Raw genomic sequence first — 27,148 nt, forward strand, 5'->3', positions numbered from 1 at the left:
GCACCTAAAAGATGGTCCAGACGAATAGCCAGGTCAAATAATCCTTCCAATGAGAGATTCTCATCCCGACAGGCTAATTCCGACTGGATATCCCCGTTAAGTCCGTTACGAAAAACAATGATTAATGCTGGTTCATTCCAGCCGCTACCAACAGCGAGGATACGGAATTCTAGAACATAGTCAGCCACCGATCTGCTGCCTTGACGAATCTTTGCGATTATTTCGCCATTAGATCTCCCCTCATTAGGACGATCAAAAACAGTCTTAAAGCCTTTTCAAAACGATCATAGGAAATGCTCTGTATGTTAGGCCAAACAGCCGTAGCCCAATCGAGAGCTTTACCAGTTAAGCGCGATATTAGAAATGATATCCGAGCGAAATCAGAGCATGGAGGGGAGCTATTGAAATATAATGAGCATTGCAACAAAAATCCCCGACATTTGTCCATACAACCGTCATACTTTTCCGGTTTACTCACGCTATAAGGAGATGATGGAACAGAAACAGGTGAAACTTCACTCGAGTTTGACGGAGGCTCGAGCCGAGGCGCAAAAGGTCGCTGGAGAACGAGATTCTTTAAATGTTCAGAAATCACCGCCATCTGATCTTGTTGCTGGCTCTGCTGTTGTCTCAATAGAGTGACCGACTCAGACAATTGTTGCAATATCGAGTGATGTTCTCCTAACAACTGACCTTGGTTACCGATCGCAGTTGTTAGATCACCAGAACCCGCCGTCTGCATTTTAAAGGCGAAGTATTCTGTCAGGCTTGGTAAACAACAGAGACGCTCGCGGGTGTTTAACAAAAAGAGCTTTACTTTCAGGATGTGCAAAGCACACCGTAGAGAGAAGACAATTACAACAAAAGGGGCAATCCAAAGAATAGTGAGGGATAGGCTAGGGTCAGACACACGAAGTAGTAAATAGTAACAGTCCGTAATCCAAAACACAGAGTCCAGAGAAACGTAAGCAAGGGTCATACACGGGTAAGCTTTCAGAGATAAAGGTCGCTCGGTACGTAACATGAGTTAGCAATACTTCGCAACGAGTGAAAGCAAGAGTCCGGGTTTATATAGTGAGTGAGTAATTGAGCTAAAACCGAAACAGCTGTGAATTAGAACTCGGGTGACTTGGAACGTGTGAGAGGAGTTCTATTGGTTAGTGCTGTCAGGTGACCATCAGCTGAATCATGGGATTTGAAGTTCTCTGAGTCTTTCCCATACTCAAGTGGCAGAGTGTCCTGCAGTGAGGAAGGAAGCGAGGCGTCCGCAGATACAGGCGTGACAGCAGGTGTGTATTTGAGCCTGTAGCATGTCACATGTAAATGTGCAGTCTTCCTGATACATAAGACCCACCTCTTATCATACAGTATGCAAATCCAAATCTCCTGATCTGGCTTCTGTAGGCCCTCACTGGTGCAGTGAATACAGCTGCTCAACAAAGAGGATCCGAAAAGTTCAAGGAATACACCAATGTATTCCAAAGGCTACCAAGATAGGCAAATGTAAAGAGTTCCTAAGCAAGTTGCAAAACTGTTAATTGTTTATTTACATCAATATCCAACATTTGTGCATTATGAAGACACTCCTATCCAGACCAGTAATCGAATTACAGAGCAATCAGGGCATTAGAGGTCTTGCCTGAGTGCAGTATGATGTGATTACCCAGCATGGAGTTGAACCCCAGCATTACCCAGAACACCACAGAGTGATTTAAACCATTCAGTGATTTAAGGCCAAATTAAGTCCCTGACCCCCACCAGCAACCACTTCATGTTGATGATACAAGGCCCTGCTTTGACACATTATGTCCAGTAGTTTCACCCCCACCAAGTAATCATTGCAAATATATAATCATAAAAAATCAACTTTGATTAAAGTAATTCACAAATGCTTGTACAAATGCTTAGAGTGTTTTAACACCAGTCCAAACTCAGGTTCGTTTTCTCCCTTGGTGCAGTTCGCTTGGGCAGGTGTGAAAAACCCTTATGCCCTTTGATGTGGACTCGGGTGCGGTTCATTTTCTCTGGTAAGAAAATGATTCAACCCCGATCCAACCCAAATATAAGGTGTATGCAGCTAAACAACTCCTGAAGGTAGCTTTGCACATTGGACAAATCAGAGCAGGTAAACAGAGTTAGTTTAGCTGCTAAATGGAGAAATAGAGCAGCACTAGTCAAGAACACAGGACCTTCTTGCTCCTGCCCCAGTCAGATTTGACAAAGTATTTGTGAGAACAATCTCACCTAGTTTACTGTGACATAGTTTGGTGTGCTGGCAGTTTTCCCTGTTTGAAAACCATCAAATCCAAGGGGAAGACTCTGAGATTACGCAGGTGTGAAAACACCCTTAGATGCCAAGTGTCTGGAACTGGCTTGTTACTCACTCACATACTCACTCGCTGTTAGGAATTGGACCACCATCTTGATATTCATTAGCAAGACCTGTAGTATTCCGACACATGATCTGTGGGAAGATGCATCTTCTTTGCTGTGAACAAGTCTATAGATTGGAGAAGAAGCCCTGTTTGCGGAACGTTTACAGCTCAGAAACTTCATCGCCTCCACAATAAAATCATCACCTCTAGGTCCTTGTTGACACCATCACTGATTCTGCACCAATAAGTCTGAATTGTGGTCAACACCTTGGCTAAAGCCTCATGAAATGCAGTGAAATCTGAGGAGCTGGGTCAAGTGGATAAAGAGGTACAGACTTACGACACTAGAATCAGATTTTGAAGCATATGCCAAATACTTTTTTTGGTAACAGAAAGAAAGGAAACTGAGGGCAGCTTTGAAGGTCCTCTCTGTCTTCTCATTTTCCACTCCTGGAACTAGAGCCACCGTAACCTGCTGCAGCCACATCCTCCACCACTGGAGTCAGGGTTACGGCACCTGCTAAATATCTCTCCTCCTTCTCCTCCTCCTACTCATCCTTCACTTATTCAGTCTGAGCCACTGCATCTGAAACAGTTTCCTTCCCATCATTCACTCCTGGAGTCAGAGCCACTGCACCTACAGCTACACTCACAGAGTACTGTGCAAAGGTTTTAGGCACCGTATTGTTTGAGTAAAAATTCTGATATCGATATTTATTTTATGAATTCTGTATTATTGAGTCGGTACAAAAACATTTTAGATTTACTTTAATAATAATAATAATAATGTTAAAAAATTATAATTTTATGTCTGTAAAGAAAGCAACTTATTGAAAAAATGTTACATTCATTCATTCATTCTCTGCAAGCACTTATCCAGTTCAAGGTAGTGGTGGGTCCAGAGCCTACCTGGAATCATTGGGCACAAGGCGGGAATACACCCTGAAGGGGGCGCAGGTGCTTCAAAGGGCAACACACACACTCACAAATTCACTCACACACTCACACCTATGGACACATTTGAGACACCAATCCACCTACCAACATGTGTTTTTGGACTGTGGGAGGAAACCGGAGCACCCGGAGGAACCCACGCGGACACAGGGAGAACACACCACACTCCTCACAGACAGTCACCCAGAGGAAACCCACGCGGACACAGGGAGAACAAACCACACTCCTCACAGACAGTCACCCAGAGGAAACCCACGCGGACACAGGGAGAACACACCACACTCCTCACAGACAGTCACCTGGAGCGGGAATCGAACCCACAACCTTCAGGTCCCTGGAGCTGTGTGACTGCGACACTACCTGCTGCACCACCATGCCGCCCAGTTACGTTCAATAATTAAAAAAAACAAAAAAAACATAATGAAGGCTTCTGAGTTTTTGCTTGAAAAATGAAGTGTGACAATCCAACTTCTTTAAAGAACTGTGGCAGATTCTCCAAGACTCTCTGTAAAACTACCATTTCTTCATAAAACCGTATAAAATGTACCTAGGACAAAAAAAACAAACAAACAAAAAAAATGGTTGTCACGTATAATACTGACTTTATTTTGTTTATTAATTTTTACTGCACATTGTTGTCTTTTTCTTTCAAGTGAAGTCATCTTTACTTTCCAAAATTTTGTTGCATATGCCTTAAACATTTGCACAGTACTGAATATATAACGAGAAATTGTCATTTTTAATACTACACAACAGTTACTATAGAACGACAAATTACAATGTTACACAAAAATGCTTTAAATATTATTTGAACACCTAAGAGTTTATTTAGTCTTGTATTCTGACATGGGACTCACTTAAATTAAAAATAATGCTTGGTTTTCTTGAAGCTTTTCAAAAGCATCTTTTTCTCTTAAAGCATCATTGGTCTTGAGTACTTATATAAGGGTTAACTTAAAGCCTTCTTACTACTTCTGAAAAAATTTTAGCCAGATCATATTTTTTGCAGCTTTAATCCCTGTGTAATCTGACTGATGAACACAGAATCACATCTGTGGGAAATCAGCTTTTCTCTGATCACACAGCATTTTAATCAGCCAGACAAGAGAGATGAATCATGTTTGCTAGGCCTGCTTCACTGTACGGCAAAATAATATAACTGAGGTTTTTTATTTTTTATGTTTATGAATATAAAACCAGTAGAGAGTCTTTGTGGGGCAAGCAAAATATTAAAACGATCACCGCTCATGACAAACAGCTATAGCAAAACATAGGCTGACACCCAGCCATAGCATTTTCCCCCAGTGACAGGCGTTTTACTCCCAGACTAACAAAGGGCTCGTCATTAAAATGGAATAGCCTATAAGTAGGGCTTACTGACATTCACACTAGTTAAAGCACATTGCCATGACAGACATGACCTTTTGACCCGATGTCACTGCAGCATATTGGAGGTCCAGGATATGGTCAACCCCTCGGGTTAACTGCATTGAGTTTGGTGTGTGGTTTGTGTGTCTGCTGCCCAGCCACAGGGGTTTGCACTGGCCAGTTCACTCCCAGTGCTGGCCTCAAGCCTGGGTGGGATGAGAGAGGTGTGTCAGGAAGGGCATCTGGTGTAAAACCTGTGCTAATTTGACTGTGCAGATAAATTGATCCTCTGTGGTAACCCCATCACAGGGTGAAACAGGAACAACAGCAGCATGTTAAAGACTCACTGATACCCAGGGATGCTCAACAAAGACCAGCCTGATGGCAAATCTAGTTACACATGCGTTTATGTCATGAAGAATAACATGAATAATGGCTGTGTTGTGCTTGGTTTTGTTTGTTTACAGGTAGACGGATGTCAGAAATAAACCCAGGACTGGAGAGAAAGCTGTCTGCTGGTATTTCATCCACAAAATGTACTCTGCTGCTCCTCCCTAACCGTGTTCCCTGTGAGGTAAGAAGAGGAATGGATTATGTTAGGTTATGAGGGAGATCATCTTACCATCCCATAAACTTGGGAATAAGACAAGGAGTCAGTCTTTTGTGGGCTGGGTTCAAACAAACCATTCTGATTTTGCTCCCATTTTACATAAGTTATATATTCTGTATTGTATTACAACATAAAAATTACAAAAACAACTTTTATTCTATCTACAATCGTAGCTATGATTGTCACTTCCATGTGAGGGTGAAAAAAGTCAGAGGCAAGGGCTAAATCAGACACAATGAGTGGAGAAAATAAGAGAACAGAGCAAAAATGGCGAAAAGAAATGAGCTTTTGCATGCATTGCTGCTCTACACTAGAGGCTGTGGTGATCTGTGTGTGGCTCATTCTCATTTAAAAGAACAGGCACAGAAAAACAGGCTACGACTGTATAGACAGGGAATGGCACTGTTTTGCTTAAACCTTATGGTATTTTGAACAAAACACATCACATTAATTTCCCAAGAACCCAGGAAACTGTGCTGACCTGTGGAAAATTGGTATACGTCTCCTTTTAATGACTCTAAAAATCTATCCTCCCTATATTAACATAACTGGAGTAGGCGGAGTAGGACTAGGGCGGAGACACAGACAATAACAAACAGACCCATGTGCTAAGTGAGCACATGGCAGGGAAAACAGACACGACAGGACAAGGGCGTGACACATATGCCAGGCATTGGCTAGTGGGCCATTCTCAAATATGTAGCTCTGTGAGTTTGTTTGATAAAATGTTGTCACTGCACAGGTTTCATATCCGACTAATGGGAGTTCTGGTCTGTAGAGTCTTTCTAATCTAGCAACAGCTGATTTGAAACAAAGCATTTGTAGATGCTGCAGGATAATTTAGTTGAATCACTGACATATGAATTTTAACCCCAGACTCAAACTCCAAACTTATTAATTAGTTATTTCTCCTGAAGTGTATTTTTCAGCTGCTATTTTGAAATATGTAAAGCATGTGGTCATGATAGTGAGAAATAGAGATTTAAAGAGTTATTAACGCTAATATTGCTCTCCTTGATGAACTTGAAAGCTGAGGAACAAAACCAGACTTAATCTTTATTACTGCCATCTAATTTTTTCGGTGCAGCCCTAGGTCATAATAAAATAACTCTCCTTGCTGAGTTGAATAACCACATTCAAATCAGATGAGGGACATTAGCATCTGCATCTCATCTCTGAGGCTCTCTTTTGTTATCAAGTGTGCGTGTGTTCATGGGTTTGGGAGGGACGGGGTATTGATTAATAAACAGCCATGTTAATAATACCTGCGTTAAAATATGCCATTCCAACATGATTTCTCTACAAGGGAGAACACTGAAATATGAAATAAAAACATTTTTTATTATTATTTGCGACCACTACATTACTAATTATAGTACTGTGCAAAAGTCAGAAACCATTCCCAATTTATTTCCAGTCTGTCACGAGGGTTCTGGGACCAGTGTGGAGACCGAAGTAAACATCTCCACGTTTACTTGAATGCCTCATAAAAATAAACGTAAAAATAGCTCTTTAATATACAGAAAGATACACGATCAAGAAATAAGCAAGAATAATTAACTACAACCAAGTAATTTTTGACACAAAGCCAGAGACAAAGAATAACAAGACTTAATACAACAGAGTTGTGAGTATTGTAATCTAAAAATAACAAGGACAACACAGATCTAAAAAAAAACAAAGATGGAATCAAAACCTAAAACTCAAATGACACAAACCAAGAGACCTCAAATGTAACATACACTAACAATGAAAAGAATGCCAAAATAACATAAGACTGAGACATGGCTTATAAATTTCAATAGACTGAGAAACACCTTTGGAAGTCACCTAAGGTAAGGGGTGTTGCCAAGACAAGGGCAAGAGAATCACCTGAGAGAAAGGAACATGGCAAAGGGCAAAGACTTGAGACTGAGGTACAAAGAGAACTATAAACACACAAAACAAGAGAGACAAAACAAGGAGGAACAGACCAGAATCCTGACACAGTAAAAAAAAAAAACATTTTCAGAAGATATTTGGAGATTAGTAGACAATAAAATTAATTAATTCATTATCTGTAACCGCTTATCCAGTTCAGGGTCGCGGTGGGTCCAGAGCCTACCTGGAATCATTGGGCGCAAGGCGGGAATACACCCTGGAGGGGGCGCCAGTCCTTCACAGGGCAACACAGACACACACACACATTCATTCACACCTACGGACACTTTTGAGTCGCCAATCCTCCTACCAACGTGTGTTTTTGGACTGTGGGAGGAAACCGGAGCACCCGGAGGAAACCCACGTGGACACAGGGAGAACACACCAACTCCTCACAGACAGTCACCCGGAGCGGGAACCGAACCCACAACCTCCAGGCCCCTGGAGCTGTGTGACTGCGACACTACCTGCTGTGCCACCGTGCCACCCTACAATAAAATTCAGAGGACCTGAAAAAATATTCCTTAACTTAGTAGCTTTTATGAAAAAAATATAATTAGTATCTCATTACTGCCTTGATCCGAAACCAAATGTTAAAAATGACCTATAATCTTTGATATGTTATTGTTTTAGACTCCCACTCACAGATGTTGATTACTTAGGTGTTAAAATGTCAAACACGGTTCCATCTTAGTTAAAGCATCTTTCTGCATGGATGAACGTGCTGTGATCTTTGCTATTATAAATACGGCCGTTATTATAATTTTATCTTCACAGAATCCAGGGGAGGTTTTCCTGCTCCTGCGGGAGTCAGTGGCTGGTAAAGACTGTGAGGTGGAGTTCAGTGGGGCCAAAGAGAAAGCGAGAGTGAAGCCGGTGAACTGGAACGAGAACACCCTCCGAGTGGAGGCTGCAGGTAACAGACACACTCCCAGCTGAATATGCTTATGAAGGGGCCCTGAGGCTTTCTAGGTTGTGATTGCAGTGAGTCAACAAATGTACTGACATAAGGCCTTAGGAGGACTATTCTTCTTCTTTGAACACCACCTTATAGATAAATCAGCACACACAGCTTGTACAATCTTTCTAGAAAGAGGGAAACCAAACAGGATGCTCTGGAGTAGCTGCACATAAGCTTATTTCCCCTTCTGCCCAAACCTAAGCATAGGGTAGAGGCACTGACACTGGCTGTTGAACAGTGGAACTACGTTCACTGGACTGATGGCGCTAACTCCATTACCTTTGGAATGAGCTGGAGTCATGTTTGTGATCCAATATCAGTGCCTCCCTGACTAATGGTCTTATGGCTGAATGCCACAGAAATCTTCACCGCCGTGTTACAGTACCTGTCTAAAAGCCTTCCCAGAAGACTAGAGGCAGAAAACATTTTGGATGAAGAGGTGGCCATACATTTTTGGCCATGAAATGTATATGCAGCTCTAAGCCTGGAGGTAATAAATAATAGAACACACTTTGTTGGAACTAAGGTATCTGTCTAAGCTATCTAAGGTATATTTTACATATTATAGCACAGATAATGCAATGGCCAGTGACATTCGCAGTGACAAGGCGGCGCCGTGTATCAGGATGACAATGCACCAATACACACAGCAAGACTGGTGAAAGATTGGTTTGATGAACATGAAAGTGAAGTTGAACATCTCCCATGGCCTGCACAGTCACCAGATCTAAATATTATTGAGCCACTTTGGGGTGTTTTGGAGGAGCGAGTCAGGAAACGTTTTCCTCCACCAGCATCACGTAGAGACCTGGCCACAATCCTGCAAGAAGAATGGCTTCAAATCCCTCTGACCACTGTGGAGGACTTGTATATGTCATTCCCAAGACGAATTGACCTGAATTGGCCGCAAAAGGAGGCCCTACACCAGACTAATAAATTATTGTGGTCTAAAACCAGGTGTTCATTGTCCAACCCCTGTAAGCGTTGTGTAATCTCCCCATGTGGGTCTCCTCTGGGTGCTCTGGTCTCCTACCACAGTCCAAAAACACACACTGGTTGGTGGATTGGTGACTCAAAGTGTCCATAGGTGTGAGTGAATGTGTGATTGTGTGTCGCCCTGTGTGTGTTCCTGCCTTGCGCCCCAGTGATTCCAGGGAAGGCTCTAGACCCACTGTAACCCTTATTGTGTTGCCTATTCAGACTTGTGTATTTGTGTGTTTTCAGGTGTGTTTATTGTGCATTCGCCACTCATTCCATAGAGTTGTGTATCTTTATTCTGTGTTGCCCAGTGCAGTGTGCTGCTGTTGCACCATAGACCTAAAGAAATACACAGTGTTCCAATGTGTAGACGTTATACCTAGAAATAGGTATAAAAATGATGAAATGGATAGTATTTGATTTGGTGTGCACAGGGTTAATGGTATGTTACAGATTTTCCTGCTGGAAGTGTGGGTGTTACACTCTACTGTGGTGGTGTAATCAAAGCCAAGGCACGCCTACTCTACTACAGCTCTATGGGAGAGATTGAACGCCTCCTCAAACAGGCTGTGGACCCCATTAACTTCATGCGCCAGGTACATATTTACGCCACCATAAATATGTCAAAGACCAAAGTAAGTAAACATCATGATTAGTCATTGGAAGTTCATATACAAACTACAAACAGAAAAGATCTAATTCCCAGCATAGTAATTACAGATCAGTGAGATCATTGTCATGCCCAGTTATAGTCATTTGCAAGTTGGCCTTTATTGATGGCTTTATTCACCTGGTTTAATCAGAATAATTCTTAATAAAGTGCTTTTTTAAAAACTGATTAAGAACCTAGAATCTATCTTCAGTCATTCATTAGAAGTCACCCATCTACAGTGGAAAGGTAAATTCAAATAAACTCCTGGTTAAAAAAAAAGCTAACTTCAAAACTGAACACGTAACGTGCTGGGTTAGGTTATTTGACTTGTATTTGTTTTGTAAGTGGTTCTAACTTCTTTTGTGCTTTTGTGCACTCATGTTCACAGTGTTGTGTTTATGTAGCCATGTGTCCTTGTCCCCTCAAGTGACATAATAATGATTATAATCACACAATCATGTATATTCATCGATCTTCGTATTTGTATAGTTGTAAAAGGCTTGTATAGTAGTTTCCTGGGAATGGAAATAATACATACATGTATAAATCATTTAGTAACAGTGTCACCATCCACAGAAAAACCAACATCTCAAACATAGCAACTTTATAAGACAAGGGGAAAAAACGTTAACTTTCAAAAGACGTCAAAGTAAAAAGATTGTCTTTTTGGAGCATTTCTATCGATCCGTTCACCATGGACTTTTCACACAGTGTGAACACAGCTGTTGTGTTCAAATGACGTAGTAAACTAACAGCGGACAATAATGGAGATGTTTTTCTTTGGTGATATGATTTTATTTTATGAATTGTATGAGATTCAGACTTCAGAGGTGTTTTAACTGATTATATATTTCCATTCTAATTGGGGCTTCACTGGCCTAAGAAAATGTTTCTACTGTCTTTACTGGGTGGTTATTTGGTGCAGTGTTCTTCCTTTATAGTGAAATTCGTTCGCAGCTGTTGCATTTACTGACAGCTATCTCAGTATTCTGTAATAAGTCATCTATTTCACTCTGCAGCCATTCTATCATGCCTTCTTACTTGCATATTCATCACATCTGTATGAAACTACTTTAGTTCAGAATCCCATTACTCTCATTACCAAGGTAAGTCAGCCTTTTTGGTGTGTCTGAGCTATTACCAGGCTGAATGATTTATGAGAACTGAAACCAAGTTGGCACACAAACTATAAACCTTGACTTCTCAAACTCCAATGCTGATGTTGCACACTTCTCGAATGCTTGAAATGATTGTTTGCCAAAGAACTTTTTTTTTAATGAAATAAAAATGGAAATAATTTACTTTAGTTGGCAAATCCATATACAGCTTTATGTAACAGCTATTACAAGAGCTTACTGGGCTCTGTGTAACTCATATGACCACAAAACCGCTTTTAAAATGAAGGAATGGCAAGAAAGTTCTTGCTAAAGAAGTCTAATGATTTTAGGTCTTGTATTTAATCAGTGAGGATTTATGCACACATGAGACATTCCTGAGTACTTCAGCATCACAGCTCTGTGGGTTATGTAGCACTGACCCTGGGGCCTTGATCTAATTATCAATGAGACGTATGACCATGAGTTTCTGTTGGATTCATGCAAGAGCTCCTTTTCACCCTTCAACCATATCAGAGCTGCAAAGACATTAAGAGCTCAGCCAACCATAGGCTGATCCTTTTCCATACAAATTTAACCCAGCTAATTGAATTGTCCTGCTCCTGAAGGCAGAGTCAGCAGCTTCATTAGTATTTTGGTCAAGACAAGAGAAAACTGTAGATTCATATTCATATGTTTCAGCTTCTGTCTGAGGCTGGTAAACTACACTATTTCACACTTAAAAATAATAGCACACCAAATTCTATTGAATTTACCCTATAGTTTTTGGGGTTTTTTCACTACAGTGTGATCGATTATGTTTCACAATTTATTGTATATGAATTCAGCTGTTCACAATTGGGGCGGCACAAGCTGTGTCGCAGTCACACAGCTCCAGGGACCTAGAGGTTGTGGGTTCGATTCCCGCTCCGGATGACTGTCTGGGAGGAGTTGGTGTGTTCTCCCTGTGTCTGCGTGGGTTTCCTCCGGGTGCTCCGGTTTCCTCCCACAGTCCAAAAACACACGTTGGTAGGTGGTTTGGCGACTCAAAAGTGTCCGTAGGTGTGAGTGTGTGAGTGAATGTATGTGTGTGTGTGTTGCCCTGTGAAGGACTGGCGCCACCTCCAGGGTGTATTCCTGCCTTGCGCCCAATGATTCTGCGGTAGGCTCTGGACCCACCGCGACCCTGAACTGGATAAGCGCTTACAGATAATGAATGAATGAATGAATGTTCACAATTGTCTGATATATTCCTTGCTTTACTGGGCCTCATTTTGCAAAAACAACCAGTGCACTTAACTGGGAGACAATCATGTAGAATCCTTTAGAGCAGATGAGGAAAAGGCCAATTTAACTCGTTTAGCCCTCTGCAAAAATAAGTGCTATTTTTGATTGATGATGAATTTAACCATCCTCTCCCTGTGTAAAGAGTTAAAGCCTGATTCTCACAGCAGTCTCCATCTCTCTGCATTTTTCAGGCATTTCATGTGTCTTCCACAGCATCACTGGATCAAATTCTGGCCTCCTGTCTGATGCAGAAGATGCCCACCGGAGGTTTCCATGGCCTGACTGAGCAGACTGCGACTCATGGTAAGTGATTCTCTGGGTCAGTGTCACACTTTAATAGCTGAAAACCACTCAGATTAACAGAGGAAAAAGCTGAACTTGCTCACGGTCTAGAAGCACTTCTCACTGATCCCATGTTCTGCTCGTGTAGGCGAACTCTTCCAGCACCTCATTCTTCATTCTGTTGATGAATAAATGATGGAGGGAAGGTGCCTCAGCCCTCAGAGGTGCATTACTGCCGACTTGTACCACTGACATGTGTTTCCTTTCCCTTATAAACACAGTCTGACCCAGATCCAGAGTACTGAAACACATAACAAGAACAGCAGCGCAAATATGGAAAATAACAGGACAAAATCAGCCCATATGAAAATTATATATGTCTGTAAAACCATGTTCATTCATACTGAAGTTATAAAGAGTGTTTAAGTCCAGACTACTTTGTGTTTCAGGCAAAACACATAAATCTGTCTGAACCTCCTTAAATCAATTTGAACTGCACTGTAACAAAAACCAGCCAGTTTTAATTCTAATGGAAAAGTGAATTATGACGTATGAATTATGGATTATGTTTGGGATATATACAACCACACAGACAAGATATATAAAAAGAAATTGGTCAAATATGAATAAGTGAATTGATTTGATGGGAGTCTTTCCATCTTTTCCAGTGTACTGCTATTGTAGAAAAACAAACAATTTACCAGGGGGTGGTAAAAATGGATCATTTGACAGTGGCTTCATTCCTGGAGAAAATAGATAGAAAGAATTTTCAGGCTATTCTTCATTGCAACACCTTACCTTCCACCATCATTTGCTATTTTATCTTTTGCCAGTGGTAGAGGCAGCAATCAAAATCATTTTCAAAATATTGCTAGAGGTATTCCTGGAGAAACTCTTTACAGCCAGGCCTCACTTTGCTGGGAACTAATCATGGTGGGTGTGTTTTTTGTGGACCGCCAAAAATGACTGCAGATTGCCTCTATGTCATTCATACCTTGGTGCGAACACTATTTCCAAGGGATGGGTGGGAGAGGTGAACAACCTCATGTAGACCCCATCACTCACTTCACCTTTCTTCTCCGTTTTTTCCCATTTTTTCACCCAGTACTTTTCTACAGATTGCAATTACCCCTTCTCCATCTGTATCTCTTGCCATGTCCCTTTCTCAGCTCATTTTTTTCAGACTCATTTTGTTCACTCTCTGTCATTCTCTCTCTCTCTCCACATACACTCATAGACACTCGCTCGCCTGCTCTATGAATATTTAGACTACTCTCCACTCTCCCAGCAGGATGTCATGAAAGCAATATCAGTCTAGTGGGGGGAAGACGTGTCAGTTTAATTTGACCTTTGGTTACGCTTGACTGATGTTTGTGATGCAGCGTCTCACAAAGCTCCTCTAAGATCCTCTGCATATTCACATCCTACCTGAAGTTCCCCCCCCCCCTATGGACTGTTCCTAAATCTGTGTCATCATCATAAATAGGGAAAGAAATATTATTTGTTAATGACTTGTTGTGACTGTCTGTGAGGAGTGTGGTGTGTTCTCCCTGTGTCTGCGTGGGTTTCCTCCGGGTGACTGTCTGTGAGGAGTTTGGTGTGTTCTCCCTGTGTCTCTGTGGGTTTCCTCTGGGTGCTCCGGTTTCCTTCCACAGAGCAAAAACACACATTGGTAGGTGGATCGGCAACTCAAAAATGTCCATAGGTGTGTGTGGGTGAGTGAATATGTAATCAGTAGGCTCCGGACCCACCATGACCCTGAACTTGATAAGCAGTATCAGACAATGAATGAATGAATGATTTTCATTATTTGATGTAGTCTAATTTGTTTTCTTTCAAATATTATTGTGACATATTAAGATACCATTTAGAGAAAATAAACAATTATTTTGAGTTGCTAAGTCAGACTTTTCATATGGTTTTACCAGAAATATATAATCAGTAAAACTGCTGTGCTTTTGTTTCCTCTTGTCGGTAGGAATGGTCTTCCAAGTGAACAACAGACCTCTTTTGCTTGGCACTGAAGGGAATATGAATGTATGAAAAAGTATCCAGTGCAACAAAGAAATAAGCAATCATATCATCAAGTAGACTGCTTGAATTTTATGCAACACAAAAAAATCTCTTTTGATCAGGGCCATAATTAGACTGCACTTACCTAACAGTCAGAACAAATGTACAGTACTGACAGCATCATATGATTGGTGTAATTCTCCCAAGGTATGAAATGGGCTCAGTGAGAAAATGTATCTTAATTGCTGATCCTCACCAACCTGTCTCGATTTAGATCTTAGTGCTGCTCAATCTAATGTTCCTTAGTGACCATTCTTCATTGTAATTCTGCAGACCACAGTTCATATTAAGGTTAAAAAGAACTAACAATATCCTAAAAGTTCAGACATGAGGTGACTGGACTCATGCTATGTGCTATTAACACTGGGCATAAATCTAAATAAGGGTTTGCAGTTTTCTTTAGATCACAATTACCCTATTTTATCTGTATCCCTTGCCACTCCAGCCTAAGGCATCTCCTCTCAGATGCTTTGCGAATGCTTGACCTGATCTTAGCTCCATTTTTCAGATGAGAAACCGAAGGCTGGTCCTAAATAACCAGGGAGTCAGGCAGTTGGTACCTGATTGATGGTGTAATCAGTCTATCCCAGGTATCGATTCTGGGACCAACAAATGAGAGGCGATACAAGCCTCAGAGCTGCCTTCAGCAAATGCTGTCAGCCATCACTCATTTCACAAGCCTGACACAAGCCTGCATTAGTGTTTTTGTTGTTTGGAAAGTTACTTAAAGAGTTTTCTCATTGCCCCCCAAACAGCGAACATAACTGTAGCTTTAACTGCCATTTGGTTCAATAAAGCCCACTCTAAACTGTAGATGTGCAGCAGCACAGAGCCCACTCAAAAACACTGTATTGTCTTTGCCTTTCTAACACCCACGCAATGAGTTGGAGTATGGAATCAGCAATGAAGGCCATGGAATGAGCTAACCTTCGCTGCTACTTCCAAAGCAATGATTGTCCACCCGTGTTAAATTTTCTTTGTTATTTTTTAGTACTGAGTGCTGTGTTTGGGTCTGCAGGCTATGATAAGTGTACACCTGCATGAGCTTCTGCCTTCTGAAGAGATTTTAACATGACAAGGTTTATATTCAGTGCATTGTAGATATTGATTTATTACAGTGTGTTCGGGATAAGAATCAATATCTTTTAATTTGACAAATAACAGATGTAGAATGTTTTTGACATACCTTGTTGAATCATGTGTGTTCCAGCAGGGTGTATGAAGCGTAGGAGGGTTTCAGAATGGAGTAACTCACAGAGTGGGCGTAGCAAGTTTTAATCACACCAGGGGTAGCTTGTGGAGCAGGCATAAAAAGGGGAAGCTTGCAGAGCGGTCCAAGCAGGTTTAATTGCTCCTGGATAGATTTTTTAATTCATTATAAGAGACAGTGTGACTCCTGACAAACTTGCAAGACTTGGGAGAACACAAATCTGTCTCTATCAGATACAGTACTGAAAGGGTTTATCTCTGAGAGATAAATCAAGGCGTTTCAAACAACTCAACACTGTGAGTTTTAAAGGATCCAGGGCAATGGAATTTGATTTTAAGATAATGAAAACATCTTTAAAATCTCCTGAAAAGAATGAAAGCTATGATTAAGACAAAGTGCAAAAAAATATATTATATTTTAATTAGTTATATTTTTTTAATATAAAATACTGTTTGGAATATATACTGTTAAATACTGTTTACATATAATGTTTGGAATTTTCTGTTGTGATACTGAAATATGAATAAATACATTCACAAAGGGACCTTTGACCTTTACACCCACACACACACACACATATATATATATATATAGCTAGCTAAAGACGATAGCCATAGCTGCATTTTATATACACTTCCAAAAGTTAAGACACAGCTTAATCTGGAAGAAGGAAGTAGGAAAAGATTTTATACAGCAGATAATTGTGTGTGACCGTGTATTGAAGTGCATATGCAGAGGGATGTAGGGAGGGTCTTTCTTTAGAAGGATTATTTCTATTTTTGAGGAAAGACACAGTGTAGGTGTAGAATTGGTTTTTAGGGCTCCCACTCTTGGTCTCCACTGAAAAATACAGACACTGGAAAAGAATGACCATGATGTGTGCAGACTGACATTATTGTAATACTAAGACAGTGTCCTGCTTTTAAATAATTTTTTTGTCGCATGCAGCCTCACGCTTAGAGGATATCCCCACTCTTCTGCACTTTGCTGCTCAGCATGGGCTTAAGGACTTGACAAGCATTCTTCTGCAGTGTCCGGGAGCCCAGCAGGCCCTAAGAACCTCAAATCGCATGGGACACACACCCCTGGTGCTAGCGCACACACATGGACACGCCCAACTCCAAACCCTCCTGCAGGAGACACTGGTGAGTACATCTTTTCATGGTAAATGTAGTTTGAGTGTATTTGGTTACAGCAATTCCCATGGTGGCCCCTAAGTTAAACATATTATTTTTTTGTGAAATATATTGAGTTGGAATACCTTATAACAAGGTCCTCAACCCAGTTTTTTCACCTTTCATTGCTCTCTAGCATCTCAACATAGGGTCACAGCACTTCACACACAGTCAGAGTTAATATGTATGTCTGATTTAATATGGTAACAATTATGGTCAAAATGTCATGTTTCAATTTTATTTACAAAATATATCATCCCCTTGTTCATTTCTCTTGCACTGGCTGCAGAATCACTAAAGAGGGCTTAACTCTCGTATACGGACCTAGACTATTGAGCTAGCTCATTTTTACACTTAGTTTTAGGCATTTAAAATTGACCAAAGATACAACATGTAACACAATGTTATTAGGATTTTAACCCTAATTAACCCTGTTGTATCTTTGGTCTGTTTTAAATGTGATCAGAATGAATATAAATATTGCTATGGTTTTATGTACTCACCAAATGCACTGGTGTTATATACAGACTGTTATATGATTGCATCCAGGATGTTCAGTAAATGTCACTTAGGGACATCATGAAGGATAAACTGTGTAGGGAACTTTCCAGAACTTGTACGGGTTTGTGACATACCATATGGCACCATGGGCTCTTATGGCTATAGAACAACATGAAGCCAATGCTGTTGACTAGAGAGTCACACTTTTTCACACTACACTGGTAGTCCTCTCAAAAGATGTTTCACATGAGTCAAGGAGTGAAACTCCACAGTGAGAAGGAAATTTAATCTCTTTCAAGAAGGGTATAAAAACAGCCTAACTAATTCTAGAAATGAATGTAAACAATCCCTTGCAACAAGTGAAGACTTCATAGCATAATTCAATGTGTTTCCTTGTGTCTCCTTTAGCCATGCCCAGCACCTGTGAACTGTTAGATAGTAATGGGACTGCAGCTCACAGGTGCATCCTATTATGTCTCATTATTTAATTATGTAAGTTCTGTCACTGTAGTCTTGTTTTGGGGATCATTGTAGTCATTTCAGTTGTTGTCAATGGTATCTTTGCCATCATACTAGAGTCATAGCTTAGCACCACAGTTTTCTAGAGCAATCCACATCAGCTGGTTTGTTTCCCAGTATATATGTGAGACAACACACACACATCTGTTTGACAGCAAAAAATAATCTCATTCTCCCAAGAAAAATAATAATAATAAAAAAAACACAATTCCTCTGACCACAGTCACTTCTCTCATACTATGGCTAAACTCTAACTTAAACATATGACTATCACAACTGTGGTGTTTAGCCAACCCCAGTCCAAACAAGCCGGGTATTTACAACCACAGAGGGGCCTGCAGGGTGAAGTGGCAGTCCATAAATAAGCTCTGCAGCGTTAGCATGACTGGCTTCAGCCAGGCAGGTATGGACCCAGTGAGAATGAAGTCAACACAGTTTGTTGCTTACACTCTTTGACCCAGTCTTTTACATCCAGTGTTGTAACTGCCCGACAGTCACATTGTGCAGAGAGGGTCCATCTCTTCACTGGACTAGCTACTATTACCATTAAATCCTCATGACTCATGTGTAGCTATGGTAACATAATGATCCTAACACTTGCTTAGAGCCTCATCTTGGTTGAAACATAGCAGTAGGAAGAAAACAAGCAAATTTATATTGATCGATGTTTTCTGTCAGAGGCAGGGCTATGGGAAAGTGTACTAAAATGGGAGTGCTGATATCTTGTCAGACATTAAGTTTAAACTCCTCTTTCTAATGTACAAATCTTTGCATGGTCGAGCACCCCTATATTTAGCTGAACTCCTGCACTCCCACTGTCCTGCTTGAACACACTAATACTGGTCTTCTGTCTGTTGCAAAATTCAGAATAGAAACTGCTGGGGGCAGATGGCCTCCAAACTGTGGAACACATTGCCAGAGCTCCGCTGTCCATTCTCCTTTTTTAATTTGCAGCTTGAAACTCCTTACTGCAGTTAATAATGTCTTTGATCTGAATTGTATAGAAGCTCTGGATATGGGAGCTATATAATTAAAGCTGTATTATTATTATTATTATTATTATTATTATTATTATTATTATACCCTTGGATGCATGTTATGCAAAAGTGATCATATTTTTTGATACACCACAACCAAAATCCAATTGTTGCTACACTCCTGGTCACACATCTCTAATAAATAATTTCAGCTACCTTAAGGTGCCCCAAAGAAGTGGACACAGGCTTTAAGTTGTGCAATCTCCATTCAAAGCATTACCAACAGCATTAAGTGCTCTGGTGCAACTATGTATTCAAGCCCCGCCTTAGGTTACTGTCTGTGTGCTCCCCCAGTGTCTGTATGGGTTTGCTCCAGGTACTCACATTTCCTCCCACAGTCCAAAAACACATGTTGGGGGGGATAGGCCATGCTAAATTGTTGCATAAAATATTGCACTAAAATAATATAAAGAAGTATAATACTGCATCAAAGTATAATATTGATATTAAACGGGTTTATAAGAATAACGGGTGCTTTGGCATAGAAACCTCTGTGTTTGTGATCAAGAAACAATCATCCAGCATCAATATCTTTCCTCACTAATGTTCACATGGCTGAATGTCATCAAATCCCTGTGTATACTGTTCAGAGCACAGCTTTGATTTAGTCATGAAAATGCAGCATTTCACTGAAAGAGTAGCATCTGCAGTTTTTGAAAATATAAAAAAAGCAGAAAATAAAAACACAAATTCATCCTAAACAAGTACACACAGGTCTTTATAGTTTTTTTTATTATGAAATAATTTTTAAACCCAATAAGTGTAAAACAGCGCTGCACTCTGTTTATTCATTCAAGTCTTAAGTACAGAGTTGTGCACAGTGGTTAACCTGGAAGGATGGGGTTTGGAGAAAGTTCACGGCAAAAAGTTACATAAAAAGGTGTTTTCCTTCTGAAGGTAAATGTAGTGAAAGCTTGGTTTGTTAAGATCTCTCCCCTGCTACACAGATGAAAGCGCAGAGAAGTGTGTATTTATTTACTAATGGCTAGCAATTAACAGGTATCCAAGTGTATATCAGTGAATGCATTAAGCAGAGCCCAGAGGAACCCAGCATTCTGCAAGCTTTCCTAATAATCTCATTTAAAAACACACCATAGCACAAACTGCCTCACAGTAAACTCTGGCAAAACCCATCCTAAATTAATGGCTATGAATACAATTGCACCTTCCTAACATTAAAGGCTTAATTAACGCTTAGCATCACATTGAATTACTGCTTCATAATTAACATCCAATTTCTGAGATATTTTTGGAAAATGCAAAAACAAATAAAAAAAAATAGAGAGAGAGAGAGAGAGAAAGACAGAGTCACATTCTGCCCCTGCTTTGTACTTTAGTGTCTCCCTCTTCATGTTCTCACATGTTATACTGTATATAAAACATACTAATAAGAATGCAAAGTTTTATACAAAAGTTTTTATTCACTAATTATGAAGAAACCACAAAGTAAGTGTTGTTCTCTCCTTATTACTACAGCTCTCACCCCTCGCTGCCGTTGTATGCTTAGCTGAACCTATGTGTGCTTTTAGGTCCTTTACACCTTTATTTGCTACACAAAACATGGGAATTTCTTTTTTAATTCATCCGAAAACTTGCATTTCCATTTCCGCATAGCTGCTCGAGATGAGGGTAGGTACATGAGCTTTGCCTGACGTAAACAAGGACTACTGACGTGCAGACTGACCAATTAAATGTTTACAGAGAATGTTATCGACCAATAACGGTAGCTCTACAGTCAGACCGTCCAATCAGAAGATTTTAGGCTATTTCACCACGCCCCCTTCTCACTCAAGCGAACCAATCGGAGTAGGGGAGGGCGGGACTAGTTTGTGAACGAAACTTCTCGAAGTTCTATGTAAGCTCTGGAAAAACAAAATCCCGGACGTTTGTGAAATTCCGCCCGGACATTTTTTAAGTCTAAAAAAGAGGACATGTCCGGGTAAAAGAGGACGTCTGGTCACCCTAAGCAACAGGGAGCGGACTGGATTATGTAGTGGACCACTGTTATCCCTTTTTACTCTGTAAACACACAAAAACCACAGGACGTGAGCTTTACTTCTGTGTTATTCAAGATTTCCTCGGCCGTTGGATTGAAGACACCCACACATCAGAGTAGTGTAAAGGAGCATTTCTTTTTCTTGTCTGCATAAAATGCACAGAAGATGATTAAACAATGCCTCATCTCCCTCTGTCACAACTTGGAGTTTCCAAAGATAGGAGCAGAGAAAATATATAAGAACGATTCATTCATTTAAATATTTATGCTTATAATGAAATGAGAAAGCACATATGTTTCGCAATGGATCAACATACCTGCACAAAAGGCAATCAAAACAAATATACTGTAGTATGAATATAAGCTAATCATATTCAACAAAGAACATAAAGCAATGTTCTACGAAATTTAATTTACATTCAACCTTAAATGACTCCATAACTCATGTCGCGCTCCATCACAAGTTAGAGAAAACATTGAAAACACATAAAACAAAATTTTAATTGTAAAAAACATACTCAATATGTTTGAAATAGGTGAATTAAAGAGTTTTAAGTCAACAATAAATATTATGGACCTGCATCATACTTTTCAGCAGGGTATTTTCCTAGGTTAATGCAAGGTGGGGACACAGCCTTCCTGGAAAGGCTGTTGAAACTCCGCCCCTTTTGACAGCTTCTTCTAATAAGCCTATTTATTTAACTCAGTAATAAAAAGAGTAAAACCCATTAAAATAACCATCACAACAAATATGTAAACACATACAGGAGAACAGCACTTCTGTGTCATTTTTGTGTAATTAATTAATGAATATAATATATTTTTAAAATCCCAACATGCCTCATTAAAAATAGGATTGTGTACCTTAATACAGTTATACAGTACATACCAGGAAAGTACAGTGGGAATTTAACTTATTAATGTTCATTAACACCAATATACCATTTTATCATATTTAACCACAAGTTCCTCCCATAATTCACACTTTTTATGGAGTCTAGTAACATATTAGAGGTTGTATTCAGTGATGTAAACACTGGAGATTGACTAAGTGTTATTAATTCTGAAATATATATTAAATATCATAACCCTCTCTTTCTCTGCCCCCCCCCCTCCCCTCACGTGTTTGAGTCACGAGGTGCACTGTAGCGTTAATGTTCTATATTAAAGCTTCTATGTCTGTTGCTAAAACTCTTCCTGAAACTTTTACTCAGTAAATGAAGATATTTATAAATAACCCCAACTACACTGAGATGTTATAATAAAGAAAACAGTTTCCTCTCTCCTATATATACAAGGAAGTAGTAGCATTTTAACTTTATTGCTGAGGTTATATTTTTTAATTGATAGAAAATACTAATTCAATTGCATTAGTCTTACATTGATTCTTTTATTTATATTTAAATTCATATTAGTAAAAGTTTTAGTCTAAAGAAGAGCCAATGAGATTAATCACAATCCATTTAAAAACATTTGTGCGATTAATTACTTAATTTTGCATTGATTGACAGCACTAGTTAAAATCCAGAATAGATTTAGGCTGTATGAACCTACCAGAATTTGGAATAGGTGATAAATCTTAGCTTGTTAGCATATGATTCAACCCAAATCAGGCCAATGTGCTATACCCCGACCTCTCCTCAAACAAACACACCACGTAGTTTGACGTAGTCTCCCATTACACAGTGCGTGATTTATCAACTCAAAGGGGAACGTCCACATTTCTTTCTGTCAATAGCAGGTGCAAACGCCCCAAGTGTTTCATTCCCCAAAATTGGGCAACGTGCAGAAACACTTCGTCTCTATAACTAATGAACCACAAGCCCACCCATCAATGCGATGCTCCTTAAGAGGAAATGAATTAGCTGAATCCCCTCTCAGCTGTGGCTGTTATAGGAATGCTGTAATTATGGCTGTAATATCAGATTAATGTAGGCTGATTGTTCTTACCTACTTCTGTAACTTCTCAGACTGACAGTGAAAACAAATTATTTGTTATTAGATCAATAATCCAACAACCCTAGATAGATAGCCTCGAGAGCTTCATTTTGGAAGTTCGATGTACAACCCTGATCTAATCTATTAAACCATGAGTAAGTTCTAATCAGAGGTGATGAATGACCCTGCCACATCAGGCCAGTGCTTATAAACCTCATCACTCCCCACCTGCATAAATTATTTGGAGCCATATATTATTCAAACCATAACTCAGTGCTGAAAAATGCACTGCATCTGTAACGACAGCATCAATAAATGCTAATTCTGTAACAGCAAGGCGACACACGCATTTTTCAAGGAAGTGAATATAAACGAAGACCAAAGGTTTATGTCAGTAATTTTAGAAGAATGGATATTTCTCTCTGGACTTGCCACCAGTATTCAATCTTCTAATCAGGTTTGAGAAGCGTCACAAACAGCAACGCAGGAAAACGCGGAGCTAATTAAGAAAGATTTGGCTTTTAATTGTGTGCCTTTATTTGCTCTTATATCATTCCCATAAATTTGGGCCTCTGCTTTCAGCTCTTCATCAATATTCTATCACTGTTTCTACTTGGAATGCTGTGGTATTTTTTATGAAGTTTGTAGTTTCAGACAGCTTGTATAGTAAAATAAACAAAGAAAAAAAAAACATCTACAAATGATGCAGAAAAATGCTGCAGGTGTTGCTTGGCTTAGCTTTTGCTCAGTAAATCTGCTAATGTACTTTTGAGTTATTTTCTAGCCATGGGATGCAAATCTCTCTCAACACCTACATATATTTAACATAGTCATCTATACATAGCCTCCAAACAAAGGGATACAGTACATAATGGAACAAAATGACACTGCAACCCTTTTGCATGGGCTCTTGTGGGGGAAAAAAATTATAAATGCAAATGCATACACAATAGCAGGCATGCATTAACATTAACGTCAGTGGCACTGTGGCAGGTCAGTTCTTTTTTGGTGAAAAGAAAGCGTACTGTCTTGAATTTACAATTTGTAGTTGATTTGATTACACCTTAATTGATTTGATTAATTTGATTTAAAGATCTCTGTGAGGTCAAGCTCTTATGGCACTGATAAAAAACAACTGGAAATGTTATACTGACATTTTACAACATTTTAAACATTGCCCAGGATCAGTGGAAAATGTATTACATTAATTTTAATTATATTTAAATGGGAATTTCACAGATTTTTCAAATTTTGTCTTTGTTAAAAAATGTCTTTTGAGGCTTTTAAGTTTACTTTAGAATACTCCACCATGACAGGATATAAAACAAACTACTTAGGGTAAACTGTTACATGGGCTCCAGGGACCTGGAGGTTGTGGGTTCAATTCCCGCTCCGGGTGACTGTCTGTGAGGAGTTTGGTGTGTTCTCCCTGTGTCTGTGTGGGTTTCCTCCGGGTGACTGTCTGTGAGGAGTGTGATGTGTTCGCCCTGTGTCTGCGTGGGCTTTCTCCGGGTGACTGTCTGTGAGGAGTGTGGTGTGTTCGCCCTGTGTCTGCGTGGGTTTCCTCCGGGTGACTGTCTGTGAGGAGTGTGGTGTGTTCTCCCTGTGTCTGTGTGGGTTTCCTCCGGGTGACTGTCTGTGAGGAGTGTGGTGTGTTCTCCCCGTGTCCGCGTGGGTTTCCTCCGGGTGACTGTCTGTGAGGAGTTCTCCCCGTGTCCGCGTGGGCTTCCTCCAGGTGACTGTCTGTGAGGAGTGTGCTGTGTTCTCCCTGTGTCTGTGTGGGTTTCCTCCGGGTGACTGTCTGTGAGGAGTGTGGTGTGTTCTCCCCGTGTCCGCGTGGGTTTCCTCCGGGTGACTGTCTGTGAGGAGTGTGGTGTGTTCTCCCCGTGTCCGCGTGGGTTTCCTCCGGGTGACTGTCTGTGAGGAGTTTGGTGTGTTCAGCCTGTGTCTGTGTGGGTTTCCTCTGGGTGACTGTCTGTGAGGAGTTTGGTGTGTTCTCCCCGTGTCCGCATGTGTTTCCTCCGGGTGACTGTCTGTGAGGAGTTTGGTGTGTTCTCCCCGTGTCTGTGTGGGTTTCCTCCGGGTGACTGTCTGTGAGGAGTTTGGTGTGTTCTCCCTGTGTCTATGTGGGTTTCCTCCGGGTGACTGTCTGCGAGGAGTGTGGTGTGTTCTCCCTGTGTCTGCATGGGTTTCCTCCGGGTGACTGTCTGTGAGGAGTGTGGTGTGTTCTCCCTGTGTCTGCGTGGGTTTCCTCCGGGTGACTGTCTGTGAGGAGTGTGGTGTGTTCTCCCTGTGTCTGTGTGGGTTTCCTCCAGGTGACTGTCTGTGAGGAGTGTGGTGTGTTCTCCTCATGTCCACGTGGGTTTCCTCCGGGCGCTCAATTTTTTTCCCACAGTCCAAAAGACACGTTGGTAGGTAGATTGGTGATTTAAAAGTGCCCCATAGGTGTGAGTGTGTTAGTGAGTGTGTGTCGTCCCTGTGAAGGACCCTCCACCCTCCAAGGGTGTGTTCCTGCGCCCAATGATTCCCCTTTAATAATTTCCCTTTAAGAATGATTAATCTGTCTGTAACCTGCCGTCTGTCTACAATATTCAAGTAAAAGGCAATTACCAAGATCAATATATTTCTGTCAGTGTGATACAGGGCTTAGGTCTTGGCTTGCTGAGTTTTCTTGTTTTGCCCTCATCTGAGGCACTTGACCTCAGATTGCTTCAAGGCTGCAATCCCTTTCACCTCATTCCCTTCTTCTCAGCGTTTAGAAAAAAAAGTTGTAAAATAAAGGCACCCAAACCTCCCTATGGTCACCATCGTATAAAAAAGAAAAAAAAAAAACAGCATACATTCTCAAGATTGTGTCCTTCAGGAAATAGGCACCATTCTTAATGCTTGCTAACACATGACACAAATCAAAGACGTCCACTTGAAAAGGTCAGCATGGCTTATTAGGGTGATTCTATTGTGAGCAGTCTACATTTGGTGTGGGGTCTTGTTTCAGCTTACCCCCATAAACATGTCATCTCCCTGCCTAGGATATAGCTGCCTAAATCCTGACTTTCAAACACTTTGAATGGTCTGATAACAATAAAGCGGGGGGGGGGGGGGGGGCAGTTAGCGTGGTATGTTAATGCTCAAAATAAAAGTGTCAGAACAATTTCTTTGGAGAAGTGCCATAGAAGAGCTACTTTTAAAGGATTTAGATAGTAACAAAAGGGTATATCCACATCACCATTTAGGAACCCGGATTTCTATAGTGCAGTTGTAATACATTACATCTGAGTAAAATTATTGGATGCGAATGTGAAGAATCATGGGGAACTTGAGTCGGTGTCACTCGAAATCCAGTCATTTGATTGGTTTCATCATGTTGCTGATGACGGATCTTGAGTGACAGCGGCAGTGAATGGATGGTGTGATCAATCCCAGGGTTTATAAATAGATTATGAGTTTTTTTTGCCAGACCAAACTGTAGACCAGCAGCACCCTCATGCCAGCTGGGCTCTGAACAGCTCCTAGGTGACAGCGGGTCAGCAGTTGCTGCTCATAAGAATCTGATGAAACCATATGCAATGGCGACTGAACATGGCGGCCATTGTGTGTTTGTTATAGCAGGCAGTTGTACTCTGTATGTGGCTGTACTAGGACACGCCTTTCTTTCCTTATTTAGTATTCTGAATCTTTGAACTCAGTTGGATGTTGGATGACCCTTCAGGCAACAGCAGAATTATAGAACACTTCCTGAAATGTCAGAGGCTTAATAATCACCATTTTAAATAAAATATCAAACACCAAGCCACGTGTAAATGAAGGGAAATAACCACAGACATGATTTGTTTGATGAATAACATTCAAGTGAAGAAGCTAAGCGCAGCCTTGCATAGCCACCTTGGAGCTGAAAGGCTAGCTTTTTAGCATAGAGCACTAAAATAACAGTCAACAGTCCCGAACAATGTTTCTGTTCTTTTGAAGTGTCACAAATGGAACTGAACCTGGAGCTAACCCAATTTAACAATGGGATATGGCTATCTCTGCTTAGTAAACCAACTAAACCGAGCATAAAAATACAGGCAAATGGAGATCTGAGGAAAGGGGGAAACAACGGCTACTTTTTACATTTGTGTCTTGAACTTACCTCTTTAATATTGCTATTTTCTGGGGAGTAAAACCCAGTTAGCATCACCAGCCTCTGCATCTGACCTATGTTATAACATATCTTTCTGA

General features: G+C 40.5%; 1 protein-coding gene across 1 annotated transcript in view; it reads left to right on the forward strand.

Annotated features, from left to right (window-relative positions):
- LOC136707669 (B-cell scaffold protein with ankyrin repeats-like) overlaps positions 1 to 27,148 on the forward strand; it is a 55,206-nt gene that overhangs the window by 11,489 nt on the left and 16,569 nt on the right. Inside the window, exons 3-7 of the mRNA XM_066681874.1 lie at positions 5,165 to 5,271; positions 8,005 to 8,143; positions 9,620 to 9,762; positions 12,391 to 12,502; positions 16,713 to 16,909. Coding sequence (XP_066537971.1) covers positions 5,165 to 5,271; positions 8,005 to 8,143; positions 9,620 to 9,762; positions 12,391 to 12,502; positions 16,713 to 16,909 — 698 coding nt within the window. The remainder of the gene's footprint in view (positions 1 to 5,164; positions 5,272 to 8,004; positions 8,144 to 9,619; positions 9,763 to 12,390; positions 12,503 to 16,712; positions 16,910 to 27,148) is intronic.

This window comes from Hoplias malabaricus, chromosome 9 (assembly GCF_029633855.1).
Source record: "Hoplias malabaricus isolate fHopMal1 chromosome 9, fHopMal1.hap1, whole genome shotgun sequence".
Taxonomy (NCBI): Eukaryota; Metazoa; Chordata; class Actinopteri; order Characiformes; family Erythrinidae; genus Hoplias; species Hoplias malabaricus.